General features: G+C 37.9%; 4 protein-coding genes across 7 annotated transcripts in view; 2 read left to right on the plus strand and 2 right to left on the minus strand.

The window, feature by feature from the left end:
• LOC121955465 (serine/threonine-protein kinase D3-like) overlaps positions 1-3,628 on the plus strand; it is a 49,406-nt gene extending 45,778 nt beyond the window's left edge. Inside the window, exons 18-19 of the mRNA XM_042503438.2 lie at positions 405-490; positions 1,465-3,628. Coding sequence (XP_042359372.2) covers positions 405-490; positions 1,465-1,638 — 260 coding nt within the window. The 3' untranslated portion in view covers positions 1,639-3,628. The remainder of the gene's footprint in view (positions 1-404; positions 491-1,464) is intronic.
• Positions 3,629-4,645: 1,017 nt separating this feature from the next.
• ndufaf7 (NADH:ubiquinone oxidoreductase complex assembly factor 7) lies at positions 4,646-12,874 on the minus strand. Of its 2 annotated transcripts, none has more exons than XM_088089776.1 (10): positions 12,700-12,874; positions 11,921-12,081; positions 11,366-11,446; positions 10,526-10,636; positions 9,366-9,579; positions 9,087-9,145; positions 8,336-8,449; positions 7,293-7,436; positions 5,825-5,998; positions 4,646-5,199 (listed from the first exon to the last, which is right to left on the minus strand). In XM_088089776.1, the coding sequence occupies exons 2-10, from the start codon at positions 12,008-12,010 to the stop codon at positions 4,978-4,980; spliced, it is 1,209 nt and encodes a 402-aa protein (XP_087945902.1). In that variant the 5' UTR covers positions 12,011-12,081; positions 12,700-12,874; the 3' UTR covers positions 4,646-4,977. The 2 variants fall into 2 exon arrangements, with proteins under 2 accessions (XP_087945902.1, XP_042358901.2); XM_042502967.2 differs by having other exon boundaries at positions 12,411-12,874.
• A 1,405-nt stretch (positions 12,875-14,279) lies between these two features.
• On the plus strand, positions 14,280-26,174 carry cebpz (CCAAT enhancer binding protein zeta). Of its 3 annotated transcripts, none has more exons than XM_088089775.1 (18): positions 14,280-14,543; positions 15,042-16,528; positions 17,640-17,871; positions 18,571-18,672; positions 18,706-18,817; positions 19,149-19,237; positions 19,614-19,667; positions 19,826-19,928; positions 20,139-20,198; positions 20,330-20,396; positions 20,474-20,586; positions 21,274-21,334; positions 21,643-21,845; positions 22,145-22,180; positions 23,124-23,219; positions 23,390-23,454; positions 24,556-24,637; positions 25,524-26,174. In XM_088089775.1, exons 1-18 carry the CDS (start codon positions 14,343-14,345, stop codon positions 25,682-25,684), a joined length of 3,324 nt encoding a protein of 1,107 aa, XP_087945901.1. In that variant the 5' UTR covers positions 14,280-14,342; the 3' UTR covers positions 25,685-26,174. The 3 variants fall into 3 exon arrangements, with proteins under 3 accessions (XP_087945901.1, XP_087945900.1, XP_042358900.2); XM_088089774.1 differs by having other exon boundaries at positions 18,571-18,645; positions 18,679-18,817; XM_042502966.2 differs by having other exon boundaries at positions 18,571-18,817.
• Positions 24,935-26,547, minus strand: part of LOC121951912 (protein CEBPZOS-like) — a 34,995-nt gene continuing 33,382 nt past the window's right edge. The window contains exon 4 of the mRNA XM_088089777.1: positions 24,935-25,809. Coding sequence (XP_087945903.1) covers positions 25,727-25,809 — 83 coding nt within the window. The 3' untranslated portion in view covers positions 24,935-25,726. The remainder of the gene's footprint in view (positions 25,810-26,547) is intronic.

A 26,547-nucleotide genomic window follows, 5' to 3' on the forward strand; every position in this document is an offset into this window, starting at 1 on the left:
CATTTTTTCTTACCATACCCAATTATTTCAGAGTATGGTAACTGTGTTTTTGTAATTAAAAGTTGAACAGAAGCATATGCAAATGACTTGTCCTGCCTTCATAGGATGCCGGCCTGGTTTATGGCCTTAAATTTTAAAAAATTTGTGGAAATTCAGGGTCTTAGTAGTTTTTAAAATGAATCAGCTGTCTGTCAGTGTGAAAAAGAAGCTTAATATGTACTGTACATGTAAAATGTGCTCACACATTTCAGAGCTTATTGCTACATATTTATCATTTTTGTGTTATTTTCATCTTTAAAATCTGAGCAATTGTGCATTTTTCTTTGAACATGGCACTGAGATGTGACCATGGATCAAATATCAGATCCAAAGTAGATTTACTGAGTGTTTATTTTTACTCACAGCAACAGACCTGATAAATAACCTGCTGCAGGTGAAGATGAGGAAGCGCTACAGTGTGGACAAGTCTCTGAGCCACCCCTGGCTGCAGGTGAGCAGACCGATTTTTACTTTTGCAAACCTCGGGGAACACAACAACAGGACGGGAGAGAAGTCAAAGCAAAGGAATGCCGTCTTAATGGCTTTCAGAAAAGTATACTTCTTAAAAAACTATTAATTGTGAGTCCAAGTACTCCTTTAAAGTTTGGTGAAAAAACTGAAGTAGTTTTCGTAAGAGTAGAACAGTCAGCTGATCTGCCTCAGAACTGTGTGGTTACGACTGGATCATATTTGTCTGTCACATATTTGTTATCACATTTTGATTCAAATATGAGAAGAGCATAGACAAATACTGAAATTTTTCATCTGAAATAAGCCGAACTAATTCAACTTTGACAGAAAATGTTGGATTCATGCCAGAACTTGCTCTCAGAAAAAAATGATTAAGATGTTTTTAGGGACTTTAAAGGAATACGTCATCCCCAAAATTTACATTTATTTATCACTCACCCTCTGAAAGTTTGTTTTTCTCACATACCTTCATTGAACAAAGAATCCAAAAATAGAGAAAATCCAAACTAACCTTTTCAAACACCAAAGTCACACAGTGATACTAACTAAGTGATTGCGGCAGCTGTAGTACAGCAGCTCCCATGTTCAGCGAGGAAAAATTACTGTATTTGTCAATGGAGACCGTCTTTGAGAAGAGCACAGATACACGTTTTACTTTTAATTCAGTTTCCCGTAACGAAGGGCCGTCTATTTAGGAGTTACTGGGCAAACAACTGAATAAACAAGACCTGGATTTTACTGCACGAGTTGTTTGAGAGTTACGAAACAGATGTCTTGATTTAGTTTTGCTGTTCTTAAACATGGATCCTTAAGCATGCGAGAAAAACAGTCTTATTTCTTCAGTCAACGTAACACGCTGTGACTAACTGATATATAATTGATCATTTGAGGGGTGAGGTATACCTTAAATACTGGTTCCTGGGTTTACACTTTGTTGCTTTTGTCCTTTTACAGGACTACCAGACCTGGCTGGACCTCAGGGAGTTCGAGACGCGGCGAGGCGAGCGCTACATCACCCACGAGAGCGACGACGCCCGCTGGGAGGAGCATGCCGACGAGAGAGGCCTGCACTACCCCAAACACTTCATCATGTCACCCAACCTGGACGACATGGACGAGGACCCCTAGTGGCCCCCAGAGAGTTAAACATCTCCTACGAGGAAGCAGCAGATCCGAGGAGTCCCTCAGCTGTGGACAGAGTCCATGGAAACTGTCACCATGAGGATCCCGTCCCCAAGACGGCACGGTGTGTTCGCGGACAGCCAGGAGGTGGCGGTCAGGCAGCTGTGTGACGACACTGTGACGATAATTCAGGTCCAGAGAATTTTTATTCTAACACATTTTTTTTTCTGTTTCACTGAGTTTTGCTATGAGCCATAACAGTCGGTGAGCCAAAAACTGGAGGGAGATTTTCCCCCAGATTTCAATATTCAGTAAAACGGCTGCACTGCCAGTCAAACTGCAGAAGGGCTAGTTAAAAAAAAAACAAATCCAGAGCCTTTATATACTTTTTCAGCTTAAATCGGATACTTTTATGACGTTACATTGTAGATCTCATACAGCTGTGTAGAGCGTTTGTAAACTCAGAAGAAATAAGCGCGTCTTGATCATGGATTGATTATAATGTTTTCGTTGTTTCTTGTTGGGATGTCTCTTTGCACTATTGGGAAACTTATAAGGAGAACTACCCTGATAATAACTTTTGGTTTGTTTATCTGCAGAAGTTTATCTTCTTCCCAATCTATAGCGCTCATAACAACAGACAAAATTATAAGACAGATGAAAAGTGGATTCTGAGCGGGACAATAATTGTAAAGTTTGTCCTGAAGGTGGTTTGTCAGCCGTACGACGGATTTGTACGACACCTTAGATTCAACTTGTCAGGGTCAGCTCTTTGTACTATGAGTGATAATTTTGCTTAAGAGAATATTAACCCTTTGTAACCTGAGCAAGTTGGCTTGATTTTTTTCAAAACATGGGGAGAATGCAGTGAGCAACTTAACAACACATGGCGCGTAAAAATAGCAAGAAATTAGTAAATTTTTCCAAGAAATTTACCTGAAAATGAGTAAAAAAAAGAAAACAAAAGCTAAATTAAATAAAAAACATGTTTTTTTTCTGTAACATAGGTTTAAATATATAATTATAATTATTATAATTAAAAAAAATACATTTTTCCAATAATTCTCCCCCTTATTAAAAACTAATTGTCAGGTCTTGGTTTTTTTTTGTACCCTTCTACTATTTTTTGCAAATTGTGGTACATTTCCTACCAAGCTGCTCATTGCCTTTTTTCCATGTTTTTGAAAGAAATCAAACCAATTCGCTCAGATTTCAAAGGGTAAAATAACTTGTGAGAGGCGTCTGAACGCAGCACAAGAAAACTGATGTCGAACCGGGGTTTTATAGGGTTAACTAGAAGTTAGCATGTTAGCATACATCACAACTGCTAACTATTAAGGAAAAACTGCAGTATTTGTCTACCTGGAAATTCTTTTAATTTCAGGTAATTCAGACTACGGATCATGCTAACTCGAGATTTAGGAAACAGCATTGTCACAAGCTAACCCTAGCATGCTAACGTGCTAAATTCAAAGTTAAAAAGCAGTTTAGGTATTTTTTGTCATACTAACTTTGCACTTGTCACAGCCACCTTATAGATTTGGAAAACCAAACAATCTGGGGAAAACAACTAAACTTTTAGTATGTTGGTATTAGCTGTTTTAATGGTATTTATTACTTACTTCATCTCAGTTTCAAACAGTTTCATTTTTACTGGATTATTTTAGGACTCAGGACACATAAAACTTTGTTGAGATTATTCCAGAAAACATTATAGCTTTGCAGATAAACAAATTCCCGAGATATTTCAGCGTGATTTTCTCTGAAACTTTTTGGATGAAGACGAGCTAAGAATCGAGCTGCTATCGTCTTTGTCTTTCTGTGAAAACCTGCCTGAGCAACTGAACTGTAGTGATCCCGTTAGTGATCCCGATCTGACTCCAGCCTGAGAATTTATTTCACTCATTTTATATTTTTGCAAGAAATGTTTGTGTCATATGGATTATAACGGTGGGGAAAACATTAAAACTGGATGGTTTACTTTGCAAAAATCTTATTTTATATCCTAGTTATTAAACTGATGATCTTATATTCAGAGCAACATTACTGATTTATTTTTAAAACATTAATATAATTATCTTTTTATAGGGGAAATGTGGAATTTAGAGGGTTTTATGTTGAGATGTTGGAAGAATTCAAAGGTCAAAGGAAAAATGAGGATTTTGCACCATGGAGCAGTATGTTTAAATCTTTTTTACTTTCTTTTGTTTCATCTACTTTTTTTGTCCTGTTGAATATTCTGGTTAATAATTTTGTTCAGTAGACGGAGAAGATATAGAGATCATGATGTGATACGGGGATCTGATAGTTACTGTGCTTTTTCTTTAAGTTAAAACGGAGCCATTACGTCTGATAAAAGTTCCCTAAATTGTATCTTATTCTAAATTTATATCAGATTTACAGGCAGTACTCAAACCATGGTGATAGTTTCAGGGCGAGAAACCTTTTACACATCTTCAGTTTGAGGAGTTTTAATAATAAAATTCCTCTTCCATTCCTTTCTTCCAAATGTTCGAGTCAGACTCATCAAACCTGGTCCGAACAAAAGAAGAAAAAAACAGCCTCTCCTGAATGAGAGGAAATGCTGATAACAATCCGCAGCAGGATGTTTGGAAACGATCATTTAATTACCAATCCTGAACACGATCGCCTCGCTCTGCCGCTCCTCTGGAGGGACGGCTGCTTGTTTTGGCAGCGGCGACCCCCCACATGTGTAACTGAATCTTTTAATTGCTACCGGAGGAGCCGGTTGTGAATGGCTGCCGCACAACTGTGAGCTCAGCTAACCGCTTCAAGATGTGGACGGAGGCAGGCGGCCGTGCGACGGCGAGGCACGGAGGGAAAAAGATCCTCCTGCTGCCAGAATGACCTCTGACCTTTAGTGGTGTCTCAGTTTTAGGTGTCAGTTAGCCATGTAGGAACCGTGCCTTCAAATTGGCAGAATTTGGAAACAAAAAAATGCTTTTTTTTAACTTTACTAGGAAGCCATGCACATCATCATTTTATCAATAAATGCAAAAAAATACACAAATTCTTTATTATCCTAACATTTTTCAGTCAGCATGTCTTTACAGTTAACTTAAAGAAAAAGTGTCCTTTTTGTTCACTTCACGTTGGACACAAAAATGTGGTACAGTGCAGCAAGTTTCTTTTATTCCTCCATATTAGACGTGGACTCTGTCATCCTTCAGTCTTTCTAATGCTGGCTGTAAATTCTCCTGTGAACATGATCTTCTGAAATATTCCGTAATGTCTGTCTGAGCTCCAAAACCTCTCTGGAAAAGTTCACATCATTTCCAGTCTCCTCTGACCCGCTGATGAAAGTCTCCGGAGCGTTAAAGACCTTCAGGAGAAGCTGAGCTCTGTGAATCCGGCCACAGGCAGCGGCGCCGGGCTCTTCTTCTCCAGCTTCAGCCCCACTGTTTTTTGGGGTTTGGCCAGCCGGCTGTGGTGCAGCAGGCTGAAGAAGTGGAAGCGCTCGCCCATCTTGGCGGGGTTGGTCAGCATGTCGTAGGTGCCGATCAGCTGTTTCCTGGTGGACACGTCGCTGCAGTTCTTCAGCAGAACCTGCAGGAAACCAAAGAGTTAAAACCTCTTCAGGTTTCTGTTCCTGGTCTCTTGGACCAGTTTGTTTGTCTGTTAATCTGAAGTACATGTTTCTGAATTACAGTCTGTGCTACTTTCTATTAAACTTTAGAATATTTAAAATGATAACATCCCACACAGAAGCTGAGCAATGTACTGCTGTACGTGTGTTAGCAACCTAAAAACATCAGCATCAGTTTAAGTGTGTGCTGTACTGAGATTATTTTCACTGCTTTGCCTTTCTGTTTGAGGTCATTCTCAAAAAAGTGTTTCCATTACAAAGTCTATTCGACATTGTAAAATGTCTGGCTGCTTCTAATTCCTCAATAGCTAAAATTGGAATTTCTATCAAAAATGCTTTTTTTTATTGTACCAGAATATCATTATTGGATTCTTTAAAACTCTAAAGTATAAATATCACAATGAGCCTAAAAAAACTGAAGCACTGTTAATTTTCTATCCTGGTATTTATCGCCAAAGATTCTCAATATAGTAAATGAATGATTAATAATTGTGATCAGTATCCTACATAAATGTATTATTCTGATCATCATCACCATCATCCCTCTTGTAAACAGTGAGAAAAACCAGCTGAGCTAAGACTCACCTGCATTCGGGAGTCGATGCCCATGTTTTTCAGGAACGTCCTCTGAGTGACGGGACCCAGGCAGGCCACGCCCCTTCCCGCCATCCTCCGCAGGTAGCTAAAGTCCACATCAGCGGTGAGGTCGGCCGAGCCGGGGGAGGACAGGACGTCGTGGAGCTGGTGGCCTTTAAAACCCTGACGTATACAGAAGAAGAAGTTTCAACAGTTTCCCGTCAGTCTGCTGCTCGCTTCAGCTGTCGGAGCCAAGAAACCCTCACAAACAGTGAGTAACAAGTCCCATATCTGCAACATGCTTTACGGCCATCACATATTCACATTTAGCATCAAGAATCACTTATATTTGGTATTTATTAGTTACATTTAGAATGATGAAATTTAGAGAAAACGTACAGTAAGTGTCAGAGGCAGAGGAGGAAGAGGAGCGGCGGCCCTGGTTTCCTCTCTGCCTGCAGCAGATGGACTTCACTGCTTCCTACATCTGTTTCCTTTAACTATAACTGAAGAGAGGACCGGACAAAATGTCCCAGCTGTCCAAAAATGTCCTCATTACTTTAAGCTTTAAATCTCAAACCGGTCCTCACAAAGACAAAATGATTACAAGAGCGCGAAGGCTATAAGATACACAACGTGGATTTTAGATATGACAGCTAACAATAACTTTTAAAGAGATAAAAATATGTGATTTCATCAATACTCAATGATTACTTTTGCATTGGAACTGTCAGTTTGCCCACTCATTTCGCAACTTAACTATCATTTTGATTTACATATGATGCTTTAAGAGACTTTAAGAGAGACGGAGTTGTACTGGTTCCATGATTTTTAGGTAATCAGTTTATATCTCTGCAGAGAGAATATGACAGTGGTACCATTCTTGTCATCAAACGCTGCCAAAATGGAAAATGTCAAACTATTCCTTTAAAGACAGAAGTACTTAATGGCATTGCTGCAACCTTCTCATAATTCCAGTAAACTGTGAGGCAGACTCCTTAAAGATTTATAAGATCTAGAGGCCACTCTATTCAGTACACGATTACTGTCTAATTTAATGCAATCCAGCTGTTCTAGCAGAAAGTTCAGCTTCATGAGGTCTATAATGTTCAGTCTTTGTCGACGCTGATTCTGTTTATTATTGAGGTCATAGTTGGTGATGGTTTAGTTCGGGACTACGTTATGTTTCAAGATGTTTCTTTCATGTGTGTAAATGAGGACAAAACATTACATTAGAACCTTTCTGTATAGTAAGTATTTTATATAATCTCCACTATAATGTATTTTAGTACATCATCTTTAACCGTGACCACAATAATAAACTGAATTTACACATTTACAACAATGTCGCCACCAAAACTAAACATTAAAGCTTCTTTAAGATCATAGTTATGGCAGAGCAGCTGTATTGGACTGCATTATTTTGTACAGTTGTTCCTAATAAAGTGGCCACGGGGTGTAAAAGTGATCTTCTCACTCTGAACGTGTCCGTCTTGGTTCCGTCGTGGCCGTAGTCTGCGATCAGCGCTGCACCGCCGTCCTCTTCGATACGCCGTGCCAGCTGCTGGACGATGACACCGCCCTCCGCGCACACCTCCACGTGACTCCGCTTTTCATCTGCCTGACACACACACACACACACACACACACACACACACACACACTACAACTTAATCAATAATAAATCACTTCACTCTCAGTTCATCTCTGGTTGAGACTTCGATGAGAGTCGGACGGTTGTTGAAGGGTGAACAGTATATAGTCAGGTTTTCAACTTTTTAAGGCAGACTGGATTTTTTTTATACATTTAATTAATCATTTATCAATAAAAATGTCAAATCTTTTCTGGGTCAAGAGGATTTATGATGATTTTCTCAGTTTCATCTCATTGTTTATTGAATATCTTCAGGTTTGGGACTATTAAACGAATTTTTGTTTAAATTTTAAAACACAGACGACCTCAATGAGAAATTAATCATCATCTTCTAAATTTTCATTTGTTGCATCTGGTTTGATGATATGAATGCTGAACTCTCAAACTGGATTTCAGAGCAGGTTCCTCGTCCAAACTGACTGATGATGATGATGATGATGATGATGATGATGATGATGATGATGATGTCAGGCCTCTGGCAGGAAGTTCAAAGTGTCTGAAGACAGCCAGAGAGGCCAAATCAAACGGGCTGCGAACGTATAGATGGTTTAAATGTGGGCAGTAAAAACCAGATGGAGGCTGTAAAGCAAACCTCTGCGAGTTTATCTGGGGAGTTGATTTCCACAGTCTTTAAAAGATTAAAGATGTTCTTCGCTCTTTACTTCAAAGTTAGAATTATCCAGCTCTTAATACGTGTTTTCATGTTGAGTTAAACCTCTTGTGCTTTCAGAAGTCTTGACATTTGGTTTTCTAGTTTTGTTTTCATACTTGAATGTAGATGTCCACATTCACATTTTTTTGTGTGCTTTAAGGACTTGTCTTCCACGTTGACTTTTAAAATCTTGTTTCGTTTTTTCAAGCGATACCTTTACGAGCGTAGACGAGGCTAGAGTGGGAGACGGCGCCACGACGAACCTCAGCTGGCCCGGCTTCTCTGGGTCGATGTCCACCATCACCTCCCTCCAGCCCTTCTGTGTCCTCTACTCAAAACAGACACACATTATAACAATAAAGGTTGCTTTGTATAATGAGGGCGCTGCATGAGGCATCAACATGTGAGTGTTTAGACTTTTTTATTTTTGGTGTCACTTTGGTTCCATCTGGTGGTGGTATAGTATAATGACACTGTGGGTGCTACAACCTATTTTCTTTTACAAAGAAATATCAATAAAATGATAAACTGGAGTTACCGCCCTGCGGTTGTATGCCTCCATGAACCATTCACATTTCTCATAAACTTCACATCCGTGTCAATAAAAACATGCATGCTTCACACACATCTTCAACTTGGTAGCACAGAAGATTTATACAATCAGCACAGTTTCACCCAAGATTAGTGTCATCAATGCAGCATCTGACCAAATATCTTCCCTTTTGTTCTTTAGTTTTGACATTGAGCTATGTGTGTGTGAAGTGTTTATGCAGAACTTGACCTTTAAACTTTGGGATATAAAATGCCAGCACTTCGTAATTTTATTCTATTAGACATTTGTGTTAAATTTTGACATATTTACGGTTGTCTGCCTTGTCATGATTGAACGGACAGACGGAAGACCCAAAAACATAATGCAATCACATTAAGAGTTCCACCGTAAACACGGCGGCTTGAAAACATACCTGAAATTTGTGGATTGGCAGAGCGTCAAAGAACTCATGAGCGAGAAAGATGCTGAATCCTGAAAGCAGAAGAGTGAGACTGAGCGTCAGATAATTAACCAAAAACTTTTCCTTATATGATATAGAGTAAAAATAGAGTATATATCCTTATATGATATAGAGTAAAAAATAATATTAACAGCACAAACATGTCAGGACACACTGTGGAGAGCAAGTCAATATGTATATGTCAATGTGTCAATAATCATCAACATGTATCATGTGTCTGTTTTGCTGTACCTGTGGGGACGTCCTCTAAGCAGCGGTACCAGGACACTGGCAGCCCTGCAGCAGTTTCCCCGCGGCGGTAAATCGGCTCTCCCTCTCCATTTAACTCCTGGCTGCGGTTCCCGGTCAAATTCTGCGCCTGAATACAACTTAGAGCCGGACTCACCTCGACCAGGTGGAGGGACACCGAGGCTCCGCTAAACACAGAGCGCAACTGACTGAACACCTGCAGAAAAAACACAGAGTAATATCACTACTCAATTAAACAGGTAAACGCATGATGATAATGTATTATACTGAAACATAACCCTTTAGTATCAGTCACGAAGAGTAAAGGTCTGTGTTAAACATTAACATGGACCACTTTTTTTTTAAAAGAACAAATTAATTACAAAATGTACACATGTACAATAACTTTATCAAAGAGAATGAAGTACATATGAGGTGAATTAATTTGATTTGCATCTCTAACGAGTTTGTTTTTATTTTGCTTTTTAATTTACTAGGTATCTGTAGTGGATATTTTAAATGTAACTGTGCTCTCTATTTCACACACACACTAATACACACATTTGAACTTATGAGGACCCTCACTGTCTTAATACATTCTCAAGCCCCTCATCTAAACCTAAAGCTAAATCTAAATCTTAATTTCACTCTAAAACCAGGTCTCAACTTGAGGGTTAAACAGCCATTTGAAGAAGTAAAGACATGATAAAATGTCCTCATCAAGTCTTAAAGTCCTCACAAAGGCAGATATACAAATACACACATATACACAGATTACGTGCTCCCTCTGCTGGGGACAGAATAAACTTTTTTTTACAGCAGCACAAGCTGTTATCAGACTGGTAATTAAAGGATAAGAAATACACTTATTCACTACTTGTTGCAGAGTTAAATGAGTGGATCAGCACTGCATTCATGTTTGTAAAGTAAATATGAAGCTATAGCCTGCAGTCAGTTAGCTTAGCATAAAGAGTGGAAACAGAGAGTCCAAAGGCCAGAAAATCCACATGGTAGCATCTCTAAAGCTCACGTACTAACATGTTACATCTTTTTTGTTTAATCTGTACATGAATTGTTTTAACGGGGGGAAATAAAACTGCTAATGTATTTGTAAACTTCCCTGACTTTTCAGATCTTGCGGCCGTACTAAACAAAGTTCCTACTCTGAGGATGTCGCTCGCCAGCGATCCTTTTCCAGGTCCGAGCTCGACAAGCTGTAGATGTTTGGGTTGACCTGCTCCCATCCACTCACTGATGATCCACACGCCGAGCAGCTGCAAGACACCACAACACGTTTGAAACATTTAAAACGGCATGAGGTGATGCTGTCACAGGTTTTCTTATCTAACTGAGGAAAAATGTCTAGTTTCTTATTAGTTTTCCAGCTAATAGAGTAAAAACATTAATTTTATTTATGGAGATTTTTCAAGATGCATTTGGCTAAAATAGACAAAATTACACATGATTAATTACTTAGTCTGCAGGTAAACAATTAAAAGTGTCAAGTTTAATTAATTTTAAACAAAAGCAAGTCCTTAAAATGCTAATTTTTTTGCTTTTCTTTATTTTCTATAAATATTAAATGTGTCTGATGAAATAAATGCAGTATTGTGACTTGTGGAATTTATGTTGAGAGAAAGTTTTATGAACTGTAGATCACTGATCCTAACATTCATAACTTTTCTAAAAGTTTTAATATATTTTCAAGATTTAAAAAAGTTTAAAAGTTTCTAAGATATCCACGCATTTAAGGAATTTATGTTGCTGTAATCCTAAAGTTGAAGTCGAAACAGCTGATATGATATTCCCATCAGATATTATGTACAGCTCAAAGTAATGTTTAAAAAGCTGTTGGTTGAGAAGAAGTCTAGTCTAGTGGAAACATAAAGTAAACCCCAAACTAAACTGACAGATCTGAACCTAACAGTGTATCTGTGTGTGTGTGTGTGTGTGTTTTTGTTTTTGTTTTTTTTTCTTTGAAGGTAGATTTTTTACATCCTCACCTCTCCAAAAATCTGACTGATTTCAGGTGATGTGATGAAATCCCCGTCTGGTCCCAGCATGTTGTTCCTCACATAATAACCCTGAAAGAGAAAACGAATCAGTCTGAACAAAGGATGCTGGGAAGCAGCAGAGGGTGAGAAACCTTTTCAGGTTTTAGAAAGGTAAATATAAAAGATCAGTCCAACTTCAAACAGAAAGTCAAAGTGTCATTTCTATGAACAAAGGGCATAGTGGGGCAAACCAGGCATCTGTGGACTCACAGTTCAATGATTCTGATGCAAAACAGCTGGATTATGTGGCTCAAATATTAACCAACCAAACTCTGTTGTGTTAGTTAAAAAATTGATAATACACAGCACTTTTGTTTTCCCAGACAGCTATCCCCTGTTACTAAAAAGTGTCAATGTACGTTTTGCTTTCAAAGCAAAAGCTACAAAGCACTTTTTAACAGAAACCAGTAAATATCAAACAGGCCGTGTTCTTAAACTGATCTGGGACCTGTAGACACTTTGTGACAGACTCAAAGGTGACTTATATCCATGACTATCCCTCACCGTCACTGGGTTGGTGAGCACCTCTCTCATGTACTCCGCCACTGTAATTGGACCTGTGGCTTTAATTTTGGAGGTCAGGTGTCGCAGCATGGAGGGCTGAGGCTTTTCCTCACTTGTAGGAGGGCTGCAGAAGAGTCTGGTCTGAGCTGCTCGCCACCGCACTGTCAAGATCAAACATTAAAAATACATATTTAAAAACAGAATTTATCCTAAATGACATGTTCAGTAATTCACACACATAAAAAATTTAAGAATGAATTTGCAAAGCTGTACAGTGCAGTACATCAATTTATAGGTCAGAACCTAAAGTTAAAATCTAGTAAACAAATCTTAGATATTCTGCATTACAATAATACATCAATCACACAATAATAACGACATGCAAATATCACAGTACATCATGATTTCACAGCATGAACGATGTCACATAATAATCACACAAAGACATATTTTGCGGATAATCTGAATGAAAGTGTGTCTCTGCACTGACCTGCAGCTGATGGACTGACAGTCTGACTGAAGACTCTGCTGATCAACATCTGTGTTTTCACACCAAAACAAGCCCTCATTCTGCTGTTATGCTAATCTGAGTACAGACAGGACAGTGTTTTATAACCTGTGTTAAATAACGTTTGAGTTGGTAGCATTATTTGTGAAGAAAAGTGTAAGTGAAATGTAACGTGAACCACATGGTGCTACTTTCTGCTCTTCTCTCTGACAGGATAACAGCTAGCCGCTTAGCTTTAGCCTCAACTAAAAGCAGATTAACGATCAATTACAAACGTGACCGCTGCCGAAAAAAACGATTTTAGATTCGCGTACAAATAATCCAGATATGCAATAGTTCAATTGTGTCTGTCCGTCATCTTTAATAATTAAAAGCTACAAAGTCCTTGCGCAGGAGCGATATGCTAATCCTTACTGAGTGACGACTGTTGAGCTAACATCAATAATATATATAACATCCGGTTGACCTTTCATAATAAAACTCAGTAACACATAGGAACAAATATATGGACCATGAAAATATTCCTTAGAAAAAGTAATTCACAAATATTTTTTTTAATATGTTATAATAAAATACTATATAAACATTAATTAATATAGTTTTGAATTTCTTTTTTCCATCTCTCAGCTTTTAGAAGCTTGCTCCCCTGCTGTGCATTGACTGTAATTTTGAAAGACATTTTTCCTATATTTCCTGTATTTTTGTTGAATTTTATTTAATTATTAAAAAGCAGGAATACCATACAGATGTTACCAGATCATGCCAGGGGATCAGAATAATCACAGAAATCCTGCATCAGCTCATGAAATGTTATACAGGGTAGACAGGTTCAGTGACTTATTAGCATCCTTATTTTCAGAGTATACAATTGATTTGATATATTGTTTGAGGAGAGTTTGTGACTGGAAAATTTTGATTTATTTATATGAAATTTTGCAAGTAATAGAATCAAATTGATGACAAAGAAGGATTGATTTGCTTTGTAAAAGGGTTACTAAGAAAGCCAAACAATACAGGGGAATTCAAAATCAATATACTGGAAAATAAAAGAAAAGACAAATTACTAAAAAAAAATAAAATAAAAAATACGGGAGTGGAGACATGCCAAAATAGGTGGCATAAATATTATGGAATCTGTTGGCAAATTGAGCAGTCCACATCATTGTCCCTTTTATATCTCTGAAGAAATACCTTTGTGGGATCTAAAACTTATAAAACGATATTTAGAGGGTAAGCACCAGAATTTCTTCCAGTCCAGGTCTGAGGTGAGGTTTTTCCAAAGGGAAACATTTGGAACATTTTAAAACAAAAAACAACACAAAACGCACAGTTATTATTGTTCTTTTTAAAGGAGAAAGAAGTCTAACCAGTAACAGCAGGATCCAGAGGTAGTAAAGTTAATTCAGATACTACAGAGTTTTAAAAAGTGATACAACACCAGAAGGCAGAAGCAAGAGGGAGTTCTTGCAGAGGTAACATAACAATAAGAGCCGAACAAGAAACAAAAATAAAAACAATAACTAATACCAATAAAAGTAAATGCTGTTCAATGAATATTAGCAGTACACACAGAAATAATTATACCAATAATAGAATTAAACACGATCGGGGCAGAAAAAAAGAATAAATTGAAAAATAAAATAAAATACAAAGTTAAATAGATGCACAGGAGAGACAGAATAAGAACAAAGTCAAAAAAAGAGGAAGTGGTTCTTCACAGTCTTAACAATTTTGAAAAAATAAATTTTAATGAATGTAAATGAATTTCGCGTGACTTTTAACATTCAATTGTAATCAATACAAAAAAGTAACTAACAAAAATAATTAAATTTTAATCTTTGAAAGTACCAGAAAACGGACGTGACGTCACCTTCCACATCCGGGTCACGCTCTCCTCATGCTGTAGCAGCGAGCATGGCGGCGAAAAACAAGCACCGAAGAAAGTCTAAAGCGACCAATAAAGTGACATTTCAGCCCGCAGAAAACGACATGGAGGCTGAAAACAGCGGCGAGGAGGAGAAAGACGATTCTGAAGCTGATGACGGTGAAGACAGAAGGAAGAAAGACGAGGAAGAGTTAAATCTTGAGGAGGTTTTAAAGCTGGGAGGAACACGGGTGAGTTTACTAGCTAAAATCTCACGACTGACAAAACTGCAGCAGGTTTCATTTAATCCTAAAATACGTTTACTCGCGTAAAGTTACTGCAGGTTAGTACAAGTTTGAAGTACTTGGCATGAGTATTTACATTTCATGACTCTTTCTGCTTTTACTCCACTGTGTCAGTACTAAGCTACTTAGTATAGCTTTACTAACTTTAAATGCATGTAAGATTTTTGCCTTCAAAACGTACCAATAGTTACACTGGAAACATTGTTTTGAAACATCACAATGTATACGTTTTTGACTGTGACGTATTTTTTGGAGTTGTTGGTAAAATGTGACTGAAATGAGTCTTAGCCAGGTGCAGCTGATCAAGTTTCATTGATCAGTCAATGACACTTATTTTACTGTTAGTCTGGTGCAACCGTTACTAAGTCATTCCTGATATGTGTTATATTTCATGACATATATATATATATATATATATTTTTGTCTTCTTCTGTCCATCCGTAGGCCGACTACGTCCTACTTGCTGGCCTGAATGACTCCAACGAGCTCATTGATGGAGGAAAGAAGGGCGCGATAGACGACCTGGAGGAAGGAGAGCTGGAGAAGTTCATCACCAAACTGGGCATCCGGGCGTATGCGGGGCTGCAGATCATCACAGACGAGCCAGAGGGAGACACCTCAGACGCCGGTCAGAAGGAAAGTACAAAAGCCAAGAAAGCTTCATCAGAGGAACAAGCGTCCACCGCTCCGCAGGAAGTCAACGACAAGCAGGAAGTGGAGGACAAACAGAAGCCGAAGAAGACAATCACTGGGAAAAAGGCAAAACAGAATGTGAATGTGTTTGAGTTTCAGCAGAGGCAGGTTCTGCTCGTCAAACCCGGAGGGAAATGGTTCGACCTGGAGTACACGGCAGAGGGCTCGTCGACGCCGCAGGATCCCTCGCTGGTGTCCCAGTACAAGGCGCTTGCCCAGCAGCTGTTTGAAGCTGAGGTGGCGCTCTACAAGAGCAAGAAGAACCTGCAGAAAGGAGCCAACTCCAACTGGATGAAGACGGTCGTCTCATCCGGCGTGCTGGCGGACAGGATGGCGGCCATGACGGTGCTTATCCAGGATGCTCCGGTGCACACGCTGGAGCACGTTGAGAACCTGGTTTCCATGGTGAAGAAGAAGGGCAGCCGGCGGATGGGTCTGATGGCGCTGGATACGATGCGGGAGCTGCTGCTGTCTGACCTGCTGCCAGAGAACAGGAAGCTGCGGCACTTTGCTCAGCACCCGTTTGACCAGTTGGAGGAGAAGGCCAGCGGCAACCGCGATTCCCGTGACCGCCGCCTCATCCTCTGGTACTTTGAGCACCACCTGAAGCACCACGTGGCTGAGTTTGTGGCGGCCCTGGACACTGTTGCTCACGATACAGTGGCGGCCACCAAGGCGAAAGCACTGGCCACCGCACACGAGATGCTGTGCAGCCGCCCAGAGCAGGAGCGGGCGCTACTCATCCAGGTCGTCAACAAGCTGGGAGACCCCGAATACAAGACGGCGGCCAAAGCGTCGTACCTGCTGGAGACGCTGCTGCACAAACACCCCAACATGAAGGCGGTGGTGTGCTGCGAGGTGGAGCGGCTCATGTTCCGGCCCAACATCAGCGCCAAGGCGCAGTACTACGCCGTCTGCTTCCTCAGCCAGGTGATGCTGAGCCACGACGAGGCCGAGCTCGCCGCCAAACTCATCACAGTCTACTTCTCGTTCTTCCGCGCCTGCGTCAAGAAGAAAGACATCGAGTCGAAGATGCTGAGTGCGCTGCTGTCGGGTGTGAACCGGGCGTATCCGTACGCAGGAACTGGAGACGAGAAGGTGAAGGAGCAGCTGGACACGCTGTTCAAAGTGGTTCATCTGGTGAAGTTCAACACGGCCGTGCAGGCGCTCATGCTGCTCTTTCAAGTGATGGACTCCCAGCAGAGCATCTCAGACCGATACTACGTGGCTCTGTACAGGTAAAACCGTCCTCACCGGTCAGGTTCATCTCATCACCATCTGTGTTTGTGTTTAGGATTACTGTTTTCTCATTTCTGCATTGAAATGTCAAATTTTACCATAGGAAAAGTCATTTTTAGGTTTTTATGGATTTTTTTCCATGAAACAGGGAAATTGCAAGAATGCTCATCAATTTTACAAATGTGTGCAGTTTTCCAAATAATGACAATCCAGTCCAGTATGGGCCACGGTCCAACTAAAAGGACTCTTCAGTTGTAGCAAACAAATGTCCTCTTAATTACAGCTTGGAGGACGTTATTTTCAGAGGCTGTCCTCTCAGGCAGTGCTTTTCCCCGAAGAATGTCAGCAAGTTTCCTAAAGTTACAGAAACCGATCCATCTTTAATCCACCGAAAAATAAACATTTCCATTTGTGCATAAAGAAATAGAGTTGAAAGACAGAAAAAAGAAAAATAAACATGTATAAAAACACAACAAATGTACTTAAAGACATAATAATGATGCATCAAGTTAAATATATACATGTAAATACAAGTAATTATACTACTTTAGTACATAATAGTGTGTGTGTGTGTGTGCGCCTCTGTATAGTTACAAAGATAAAATAAATTAGATGTGTTTTAATTTTTGAAGTTTTAAAAATCAGTTATGTTCTAACAAACCTTTTTGAAAAAGATTTACTTGAATTTAATGATTAAAGAAATCTGATCAACATTTGTACTGAAAGAAATTTTACAGTGGAAATAAATTGTCAGTGCTCTTTTGGGAGGACAAAATATGTAAAAAAAAATAAATAAATAAATAAAAAAGAGAGAGAAGGGCCAACCATCTTTGGCATGTTTTCTCCGCTTACTTACTTATTTTAAATACTGCAACATTCTCAAGAGAAAGAAAAAAATTGCATTAAGGTATTTCCTATTAATCAATGATCTTTATAATTGCACAAAAAGATTGTTTAAATGTAAAACAGTGTAAGAATGAGAAGCACAGAAATTAGGCTGCAAACTAAGTAAAATTGAAAAAAAAAACACGAGAAGTTTGAAGAGTGTCAATAAAAACTGCAGAGATGAACGATTGAATTCAAAATGTTGACTTTTCTTCTTCTCTGCAGGAAGTTGCTGGACCCCGGGCTGTCGTCGTCCTCCAGACAGAGCATGTTCCTCAACCTGCTGTACAAGTCCCTGAAGGCCGACATCGTGCTGCGGCGGGTCAAAGCCTTCGTGAAGCGGCTGCTGCAGGTCAGCGCCGAGCAGAACGCCAGCTTCGCCTGCGGGGCGCTCTTCCTGGTGTCGGAGGTCATGAAGGCCAAACCGAGCCTCAAGCTCCTGCTTCAGGAGGACGGGGTAAGACGGCTGCACATATGGAGGTCTAAAGTTTATCAGGACAGTAACTTTGGACATTAGTGTTGTCACTGTGAGAGCTAGGCTTCCTTTTAAGTTGATTAATTATTTTTTTATTTTAAAAATTTGCTCGAAGGACCAGAAGTTTTAAGATGGTTATCATTTCTCCCCCATATTTCCTGTCTATATTTACACTGTAAGCTGTCCAATAAGAGTAAAATGTCAAAAAATATCTTAAAGAGGGTTAAAAAAACAACTAATTTTTTAAATTGAAAAAAAAAAAAAGTTATTTTCATTATTGGTTGAAATGTGAAACTGTTGGTTTGAAGTGTAGCAGTACAGCAGACTTTTTCTTAAATTGAAAAATCAAGACTTTAAAAAGGAGAGATCAGGAATGATTTCAGAATTCATAACTTATCTTTGAGTTTAGATCTGGTGTTTATTCAGTATGTTTAGTTTTTTATTTCCAATATTTGAACGTTTTAGTCGGCATAAATGGACTCATAGATGATACACAATAATAGTGTCTGACAACTTTGAAATATTTGTTTTGTAAATAGTATTGTTATGTTACAAAAAATGTACAAATGTTACAAAAATAAATGAATAGTTCTCCTGTGTTTTCTTCCGTCAACATTTTTGATGAATTCTGTTTTTCTTAAAGTTTGATTTTAAGCATCACTTCCTGTTGTGATCACTCAGGACGGAGAGGAGGAGGAGTTCAAAGACCTCGCGGAAGAGGATGATGATGGTGAGATGGAGGAGAAGGAGGAGAGGGATGATGATGATGATGATGATGATGATGATGATGATGATGATGATGATGATGACGACGACGATGATGAAGAGGAGCACTTTGTGGATGCCGACAAACTGGAGGAAGGAGCGAGTAGTGCAGCCACAGAGGCAAAGCCCACTGCATCATGGGTGCATCATCAGAACCTGGAAGGTTTGTGACATTTCTGGTCAATATTAAACTATTTTTGGTTTGTTATTGTTTGTTTAGTCACAGTCAAGTTATTAAATATGAAATCATGATTTATCAAAAACAGTCTTCAAATTCTTATCTCTGCTGTGGTTTCTGTGGCTAATTTTGAAATAGATTAAACTCAGATTGTGTCTTTTTTGGTGCGCTCAGATTGGGCGTAGTTTCTATTAGGATCTGTACATTAAAGTAAACCGGAGATACAGTAGCAGCAGACACGCAACATAACCACGTTCCATGTTGTTGTCATCCTGGAGTTTTGATTTGAGTTTTTTCCTTTTCGTTAACCCTTCAGGAGGTAAAAGCATGCAGAGCTACGACCCGCTGCACAGAAACCCGTTATTCTGCGGCGCCGACCACACAACTTTATGGGAGCTGCAGAGGGTGAGAAACAACAAACAAGCAAATCACGATAAACGTAAAGCTGTCAGCTCGACTATTAAGGTTTTTTTGTTTGTTTTTGAATCAGAGCTGTTGTCTGGTTGCTGCTGTGTAGAGACGTAATGCTAGTGTGCATGAAATAAATACCTATATACATACTATGTACATATACGATACACATTTAGATGAACTTAAGACATGCTGACAGCATATAGTTAAAAACTGTAATATGACAGCGTGACCTCACTGAAGGTTGATTAATTGCTGATGTTTACTAAAAAAAGAAAAAAGAAATCAATGTTTTGGGGTTAAACCTTCCTGAGCACATATAGCGTGTTTTTGTTTGTCTTTAATGTTTCCTCTGTTTGTGTCTGCGCAGCTCGCCGTGCACTTCCACCCCTCTGTGTCGCTGTTTGCCAAAACCATCCTGCAGGTAAACGTTAAATACCTGAAGTCAAATAGTTTGAGGACATAGAAACGAGGAGCGTCTGTAGCTGCGGGCGTATGTGACATCATTTTAACATGCTGCACCTCAGGCAGGTTTTGGGCGAAATGTTTCCTCTATGAAACATCTGTGTGTTGTTTCCACAGGGAGGATCCATCCTGTACTCAGGTGACCCGCTGCAGGACTTCACCCTTATCAGATTCTTGGATCGATTCGTCTTCAGGAACCCCAAACAGCTAAAAGGAAAACGTAATAAATACAGACTTTATTTCCATTTCTTTTTTTTTAGTTCAGAGTGTCTTTATGGTGAATCTGTGATGGAAAACAACATAAAAGGCAGAAAAAAACACTGATATTCTGGCAGTATTTACATTGTGTATCAGTCTTCAATAATGGAATATTTGGGAAAAATGCATGGAAAAATCTGAATTTGTGCTTTAATATTTCATTTTTCATTAGAAAACGTAGACGCTGCAGTGCTAGCACCCAAACAGAGATTAAACCTCAACTCTTTACCAGGTGAGTTTCTCGTGTTTTTGAGGATTTATGTTAAACTGATTTTTGACTGATCACATATTTCATCTTCCTTATCTTCTGTCATTTAAATTTTGCATCAGCGATGTGAACATATTTTGCTTTTTCTCTGTTAGTGAACTGTGAGGAGTTTCTGTCTAAAGAAGAGAGTCAGATCCCTGTGGACGAAATCTTTTTCCATCGGTGAGTTTAAAACAATTTAATTGAGAAACTTTTGACAAAACGTAGCTTTTCTGTATGTAATATCTATTATTCGACAGCTTCTTCAAGAAACGCCAGCAGGAGAAGCAGCGTCAGAATCGTCGGCCACGAAAAGATGACGATAACGAGAGTGTGGAGGACGTGGACGATGATGAGTTTGAAGAAATCCTCGGTAAGTTGAGCGCAGTTGGAAAAAAACTTGAAGTGAAGGACTGCAGAAGTGCCGGAAACGGCTGACATTGCTGTAAATGTTTTTCGGTTCATGCTGACTGTAACCTGCAAAGTTGGACTGTGTGCTGCAAACAATCATTTTTTTTAGGAATAAAACAAAAACAACCGATAATCAATAAGCAAACATTAAACTAATGTTTTTTTAAAAGGTTAATACAGAGGAATTACTGCAGTTGTGCCTTTTATTTCTCTCAAATTTAGGGATAAAATTGGTACTCTGAATATTTGCATTTCAAAACATATTTTTCTTGTTTTATTGTAAATTTCTATTTTAAAATTAAGATTCTTAAATTCCAGTACTCGCCTTTTATGTTTCTTATACTTACTGTGTTAATTATTATACATAAAATATATAAACTTGGCAATAAACTGTTTTTGTATTCTGAAATGGGAAAGTTTCCGAAAAAATAATTTATTTTACAGTAATGATTTTTTATTTGTTTATTTGGAAATTGTTTCATGTCAACAGCGAGTACTTTGGTTTGTAAGCTGTAAATTATCTTACATTTAAATGATTATTATTTTCATAGTTTTGTTGTCTTTTAGCACCTTATGTAAATGACTTTTAATTACAAATCTTTTGGTATTTCTGTGACTTTCTAACATGATCTGACTGTTTTTCGAGCAGATTCCTGCGAGGGAGACTCGTACTTCACTGAGATGGCGGACGATGATCTGGACTTTGCAGGGTGAGCAAACCAGCTCTTATTATTTATCAGTTATAAAAAATCAACCACCCGACCGATCGGTTTGTGTTCTGTTCCAATATGAACATGTGAAGAACAAACTGAATCGTGCAGTAATAACACGCTTAAGAACAAAGTACATCTTCCTTTGAGGCCTCAGACTGAGTTTACAGATCATTTGGTTTTATTATGGTCGGTTTATTTTTTCAATGATAGGCACTGATTTATTTTAGCAACATCCTCTCTCCCTCTCTCCCTCTCTCCCTCTCTCCCTCTCTCCCTCTCCTCCACGCCCCCTCGGTGTTCGTCAGAAATGTGAAGAGTAAAAAAGGGAAGAAAGCTGCAGCGGACTCTGATGACTCCGATGTGGATGATTCGGACATGGATGACCTGGATGATGAGGAGCTGTCTCTGGGCAGTATGGACGAGGAAGACTTCGGGGACGAGCTGGAGGAGGAAGGAGGGACGTTCATGGATCTTGATGGAGGCGATGGAGATGATGACGATGATGAAGGTGGGAAGCTGTTTCTAGTTGAGTAATTTGCTACTTCTTCTTGTATGTCTTTCAGTTGAAAAAAAATTTAATTTGAAAAATTTAGAAAATTCATACGATAAACATTTACGTTGAGATTATGTTTAGGATAATATTTGTCCATGTAGTCAAACATGATTTTGTCCAGTTTACTGTAGATTGATTTAACCTGTTTCAGGGCTCAAACCTGTGATCTTACAGTCAAAGGACGCTTCTCTGAACTGGACTCTAAATTACATTTTTTAAACTTTTTTTGATGATTTTTTCTCTGTCTCTTTTAGTTCCAGAGCTGGAGGACGACAGTGCTGCATTTGGTGGTGAGTACAAGTTTACATACAAATCCTCACTGCAATTTCACACAGACTCATGAAGTATGTATATATCAAGTACTTGAATTGAATCAAATATTGTCTCAGAGCAGGTCATATAAATACGACATAAAAAACAAACAAAAGGTGTAACGTTCACGCAATAGACAATAAAAACCTCATTTGAAAAACTTAAGGGAAAAAAAGATAAAGTAGAAAACAATAAAACAAGACAATATGTTGTTACAGACCACATCATCATCATTGCAGCAGTGGTGAACTACCTTTACTCAAAGTACAACACCTAACAGTCAGTACAGTTTTGAAGTACTTGTACTTTACTTGAATATTTCAGTTTTTTTACTCCACTTTATCTTAGAGGCAAATATTACTTTTCTATTGTTAATGAAAATATATTTATCTAAAATATGGTGATGTGTGATATTTATAGATAGACCAAAAACCCAACCTACCCAACAGTATATATTTTGTATATATTTAGCTGCACCATTGAAGTGATAACCACATTAATTCATCAATAATTAAAATCCAATAATATATTACTCTCACATGGGCTGTAGTGCATATTAGTACTTTTAATTTTGAGCACATTTTGATGCTAATGTTTTTTTGGGGGTTTTTTTTACCCTTGTACTTGTAACAGAGAATTTTACTTTTTATTTTACTAAAGAAGAAATCAGAATACTTTTTCCACCACAGCAGAGCACCAAACATACATTTCCGTTTATAACATGTAAAAATGTTAACATTTAAAAACTCAACTAAAGAATGGCGGTACTTTTTTTAAGACAAAATTCTTATTGAGTTGAAAATAATCATGAGCTTCTTTTTAAAAGCAACATAGCAATAGAAATATCTCGGTCAACACTCACAGACGCTAATGCATTAACGTCTATATTTTCAATAATGTAATAAATGTTTTTCTCTGCAGATTCAGACGATGAAATGGAAGTGCCAGACATCACTCCGCGTACCAAGAAGGGAAAAAGGAAATCCTCAGAAGAGCTCGACTTCTCTGGATCTTTAGGTTCATGTAACTTATTCTTAATGTGATGTTTTGATTTTAATGTCTTTACCTTCATTAGAATTAAGAAATCTGAAGTCATTTAAGTTAAGATTTAGTCTGACTGTAGATTTCCCTGCTAACTTAACTGATATGTTTTTAAGTTGTTTAGTAATTGTTGCTACTTCTCGCAGGTCTGAAACAGGGGAAGAAGAAGAAAGGAAAGAAAGACACAGCCATGTTTGCTTCTGCTGAAGAGGTGAGATGTTTTTGTGGTTGAAGAAAATGAAATAGTTCATGTAAAAGGTTTATCTCCTACAGCATGTTTTAGTCCTCTGAGTAATTCTGAAAATATCACAATTATGACATAAGATTTGACATAGAGATATTTTTTTATGACACACTGTGCTATGACTTTTGTTTTTTACATTTTAATAACAAACTATACTAGGATACTTTTTTTTTATTATTACATGCTATATTATCACATTAATATTTTTTCTGTGACTTTTTTTAACGTAGTGTATTTTGGCTTTTTAATGCTGTTATATGAAACACTAGTGTAAAAGTTTTTGCGACCTTTTTGGCATACTTGACATTTATTAAATACTACACCAGGATATTTGTTTCTTTATGACATTTATATTGAATTCTACGGAAGCGTATTTCTGCCACTCGCAGAAAAAAATAGGCATCAGTATCACGTTAAAACGTAAAAAAAGTTTTCACGTTGTAACGTGATAATATATACTGTATTTTGGCAGAAATAGACAGTGAAGATGGTGTTTTGATGGTAATATTGACTCTACACCACATTTTACTGCAGTTTAAAAGTCTCTTTCTGTCACAGACTCTGTACCACACGGTCTTTATCATGTTTGGTACTCCACTCAGACATTATTTTATGATTTGGGACGACATACAGTAGTATGATGTTTTTTCATGATTTTGGATGACATACTATACTATTTTTTTTCATCATTTTTTCATGATTTCAAACCACATTGTATACTATGATGTTTCTTCATGATTTCTCATGACTAGTTTACTTCGATGTTTTATTTATGATTTTAGACCACATACATATATTATAACGCTTTTTCATGATTTTTGACCACATATGACATTTTTTCAAGATTTTGGACGACATACTATACTATTGTTTTTTTTTTCTTTCCATTTCAGACAACGTAGTATACTATGTCTTTTTTTTCATGATTTCGGACGACATACTTCACTATGATGTTTTTTCATGTTTTCTGATGACATGCTGTATTTTGATTTTGTTATGAGATTTTGGCTGGAATTATTTGCTATGGCATATACGTTTGGTTAAAACATGATGTGTTGTTTTTCCCAGTTTGGCTCCCTTTTAGACGAAAATGCTGGCTCCAAGTTTGACAACATTGGACTGAATGCAATGGCTAACACAGATAAAGCAGGTAGGACACCTGAGTGATCACAACCTATAACATCTAAATCAGAAAATACCCAAGATCGCTAGTATTGTTTTAGATCAAAAGAATCTAATAACGTATTATTTTCAGGTTTGTCTTCAGTTGTCTTTGGAGAAAAAATTCTAAGACACGTCTTAAGTAAAATTGTCATTTCACCTTATCTGTTCCTAGCTTGAAAGAAATTATGTTTGGCTACTACCTTTCATTCTCTGTAAACCAAAGTGGAGAAGGAAACTGTGCAGGACTGTCTGATATAAAACATTAAAATAATTCTCAACCATACATATTGAAGCTGTGCACTTTATGTTAATTAGAAAAAGAGGAGATAAAGGTTTTTATTCAGTTTGCTGGATACCAGCCAGTTTGAGTAATTTCTTTACAGAGAGAGATAGATCAGTTGGAAAACAACAGTGAACTTTAAACAAGCTCATTTACATAAATGACCTCATCTTCAGTTAAATTCTGGTGCTCATTTGAAAGCCAGTTTTAACCATGGCCTTATTCTCCTCTTTCTTTCTTTTGGACATTTTTACAGGATCCAACAGCTTTCCAAAATACTTCAGTTATAGCCAAATCATCTCATTCAGTTACATAAGGTTGAAAATAATGTTAAGACACAGTCGTCCTCCTTTTAAACATTTAGAAGCATCAATAAACATTTAGTAAATGGTTTATGAAATACTAAAATCTAGTTTCAAGAAAATAAAGTTTCAATGAATAAACTGTAACTCAACCTGTTGGCACCTTGAAAATTAAAGCTGGTGTATAAACACTTAAAATGTCCTGCTTGTTAACCATCTGTTAAATATTCATGAAGTGCTTAATAAATCTGAACAGTACAGTTTCTAATATTTCCTGTTTGTCCCTGCAGGCCTGAAGCAGTTGAAGTGGGAGGCTCAGCGTGATGACTGGATCCAAGGCCGTGACGTCAAAACGCTGCGCAGGAAGAAGACTGTGTTCAACAAGAAGAGGATGTTTAGTCGAGCCAGGACAGGTGGCAAAACGTCCGGTAAAAAGAAGATGAAAAAGTAGCAGCTTCTAATTGTTGGTGGAGTTTTAATCTGATGGACACCTTTAGTCCTGTTTGGATGACCAGGCTTCTTGGTCTCTCTCTCGGATGCTGTAGACTCCTGCCCACTCGTTGGACTGGTAGTAAACTGGGAGGAAACAGAGGAACAGACAGTGATTTTCAGATCCAGTCAGCTGATGAAAGTTACAAACTACGGCTGACTTTTGTCCCATTTATGGGATGAAATGTGATCTGAAGAGACTTGTTAATTTGTTTTGTAAAAATGATAGACTTAAGATAGGAAATTTCATAGTCATGGTTACATATTTCTTTCTGTAGATGATCACATATACAACACTCTGCAGAGAGTTCAAAATCATATACAAAGTTCAAAAGACATTAAAATCTTCTAATGCAATTTATATTTGCAAGTTATCTTTAAGACTGCAGGCTGATGCAAAATGTTTCTCTGTTCATGTAAAAAAAAATTAAATGTACAATTACATACTGTAATATGACTTTTTTATGTCATTTTGGACAAACAAGCTACACTGTGACTCTTTTCAGGATTTTGGACAACATACTATACTATGGTATGTCGTAATATGTCGTCTGAAAACATGAAAAAACATCATAGTAGAGTATGCTGTCTGAATCATTATAAAAATGTCATAGTATAGTATGTCTTCTGAATTATGAAAAAAACATCATAGTATAATGTCATCCTAAATCACACAAAAATGTCAAAATAAAGTATGTGGTCTGAAATCATGAAAAAAAGTCATAGTATAGTAAGTATAGTACTCTCATGATCTCGGACCACATACATAATGTTTTTTTCATGATTTTGTACAACGTACTATACTATGACTTCTTTACATAATGT

This window comes from Plectropomus leopardus, chromosome 16, assembly GCF_026936395.1.
Source record: "Plectropomus leopardus strain MGB_pleo_1.0 chromosome 16, ASM2693639v1, whole genome shotgun sequence".
NCBI lineage: Eukaryota > Metazoa > Chordata > Actinopteri > Perciformes > Serranidae > Plectropomus > Plectropomus leopardus.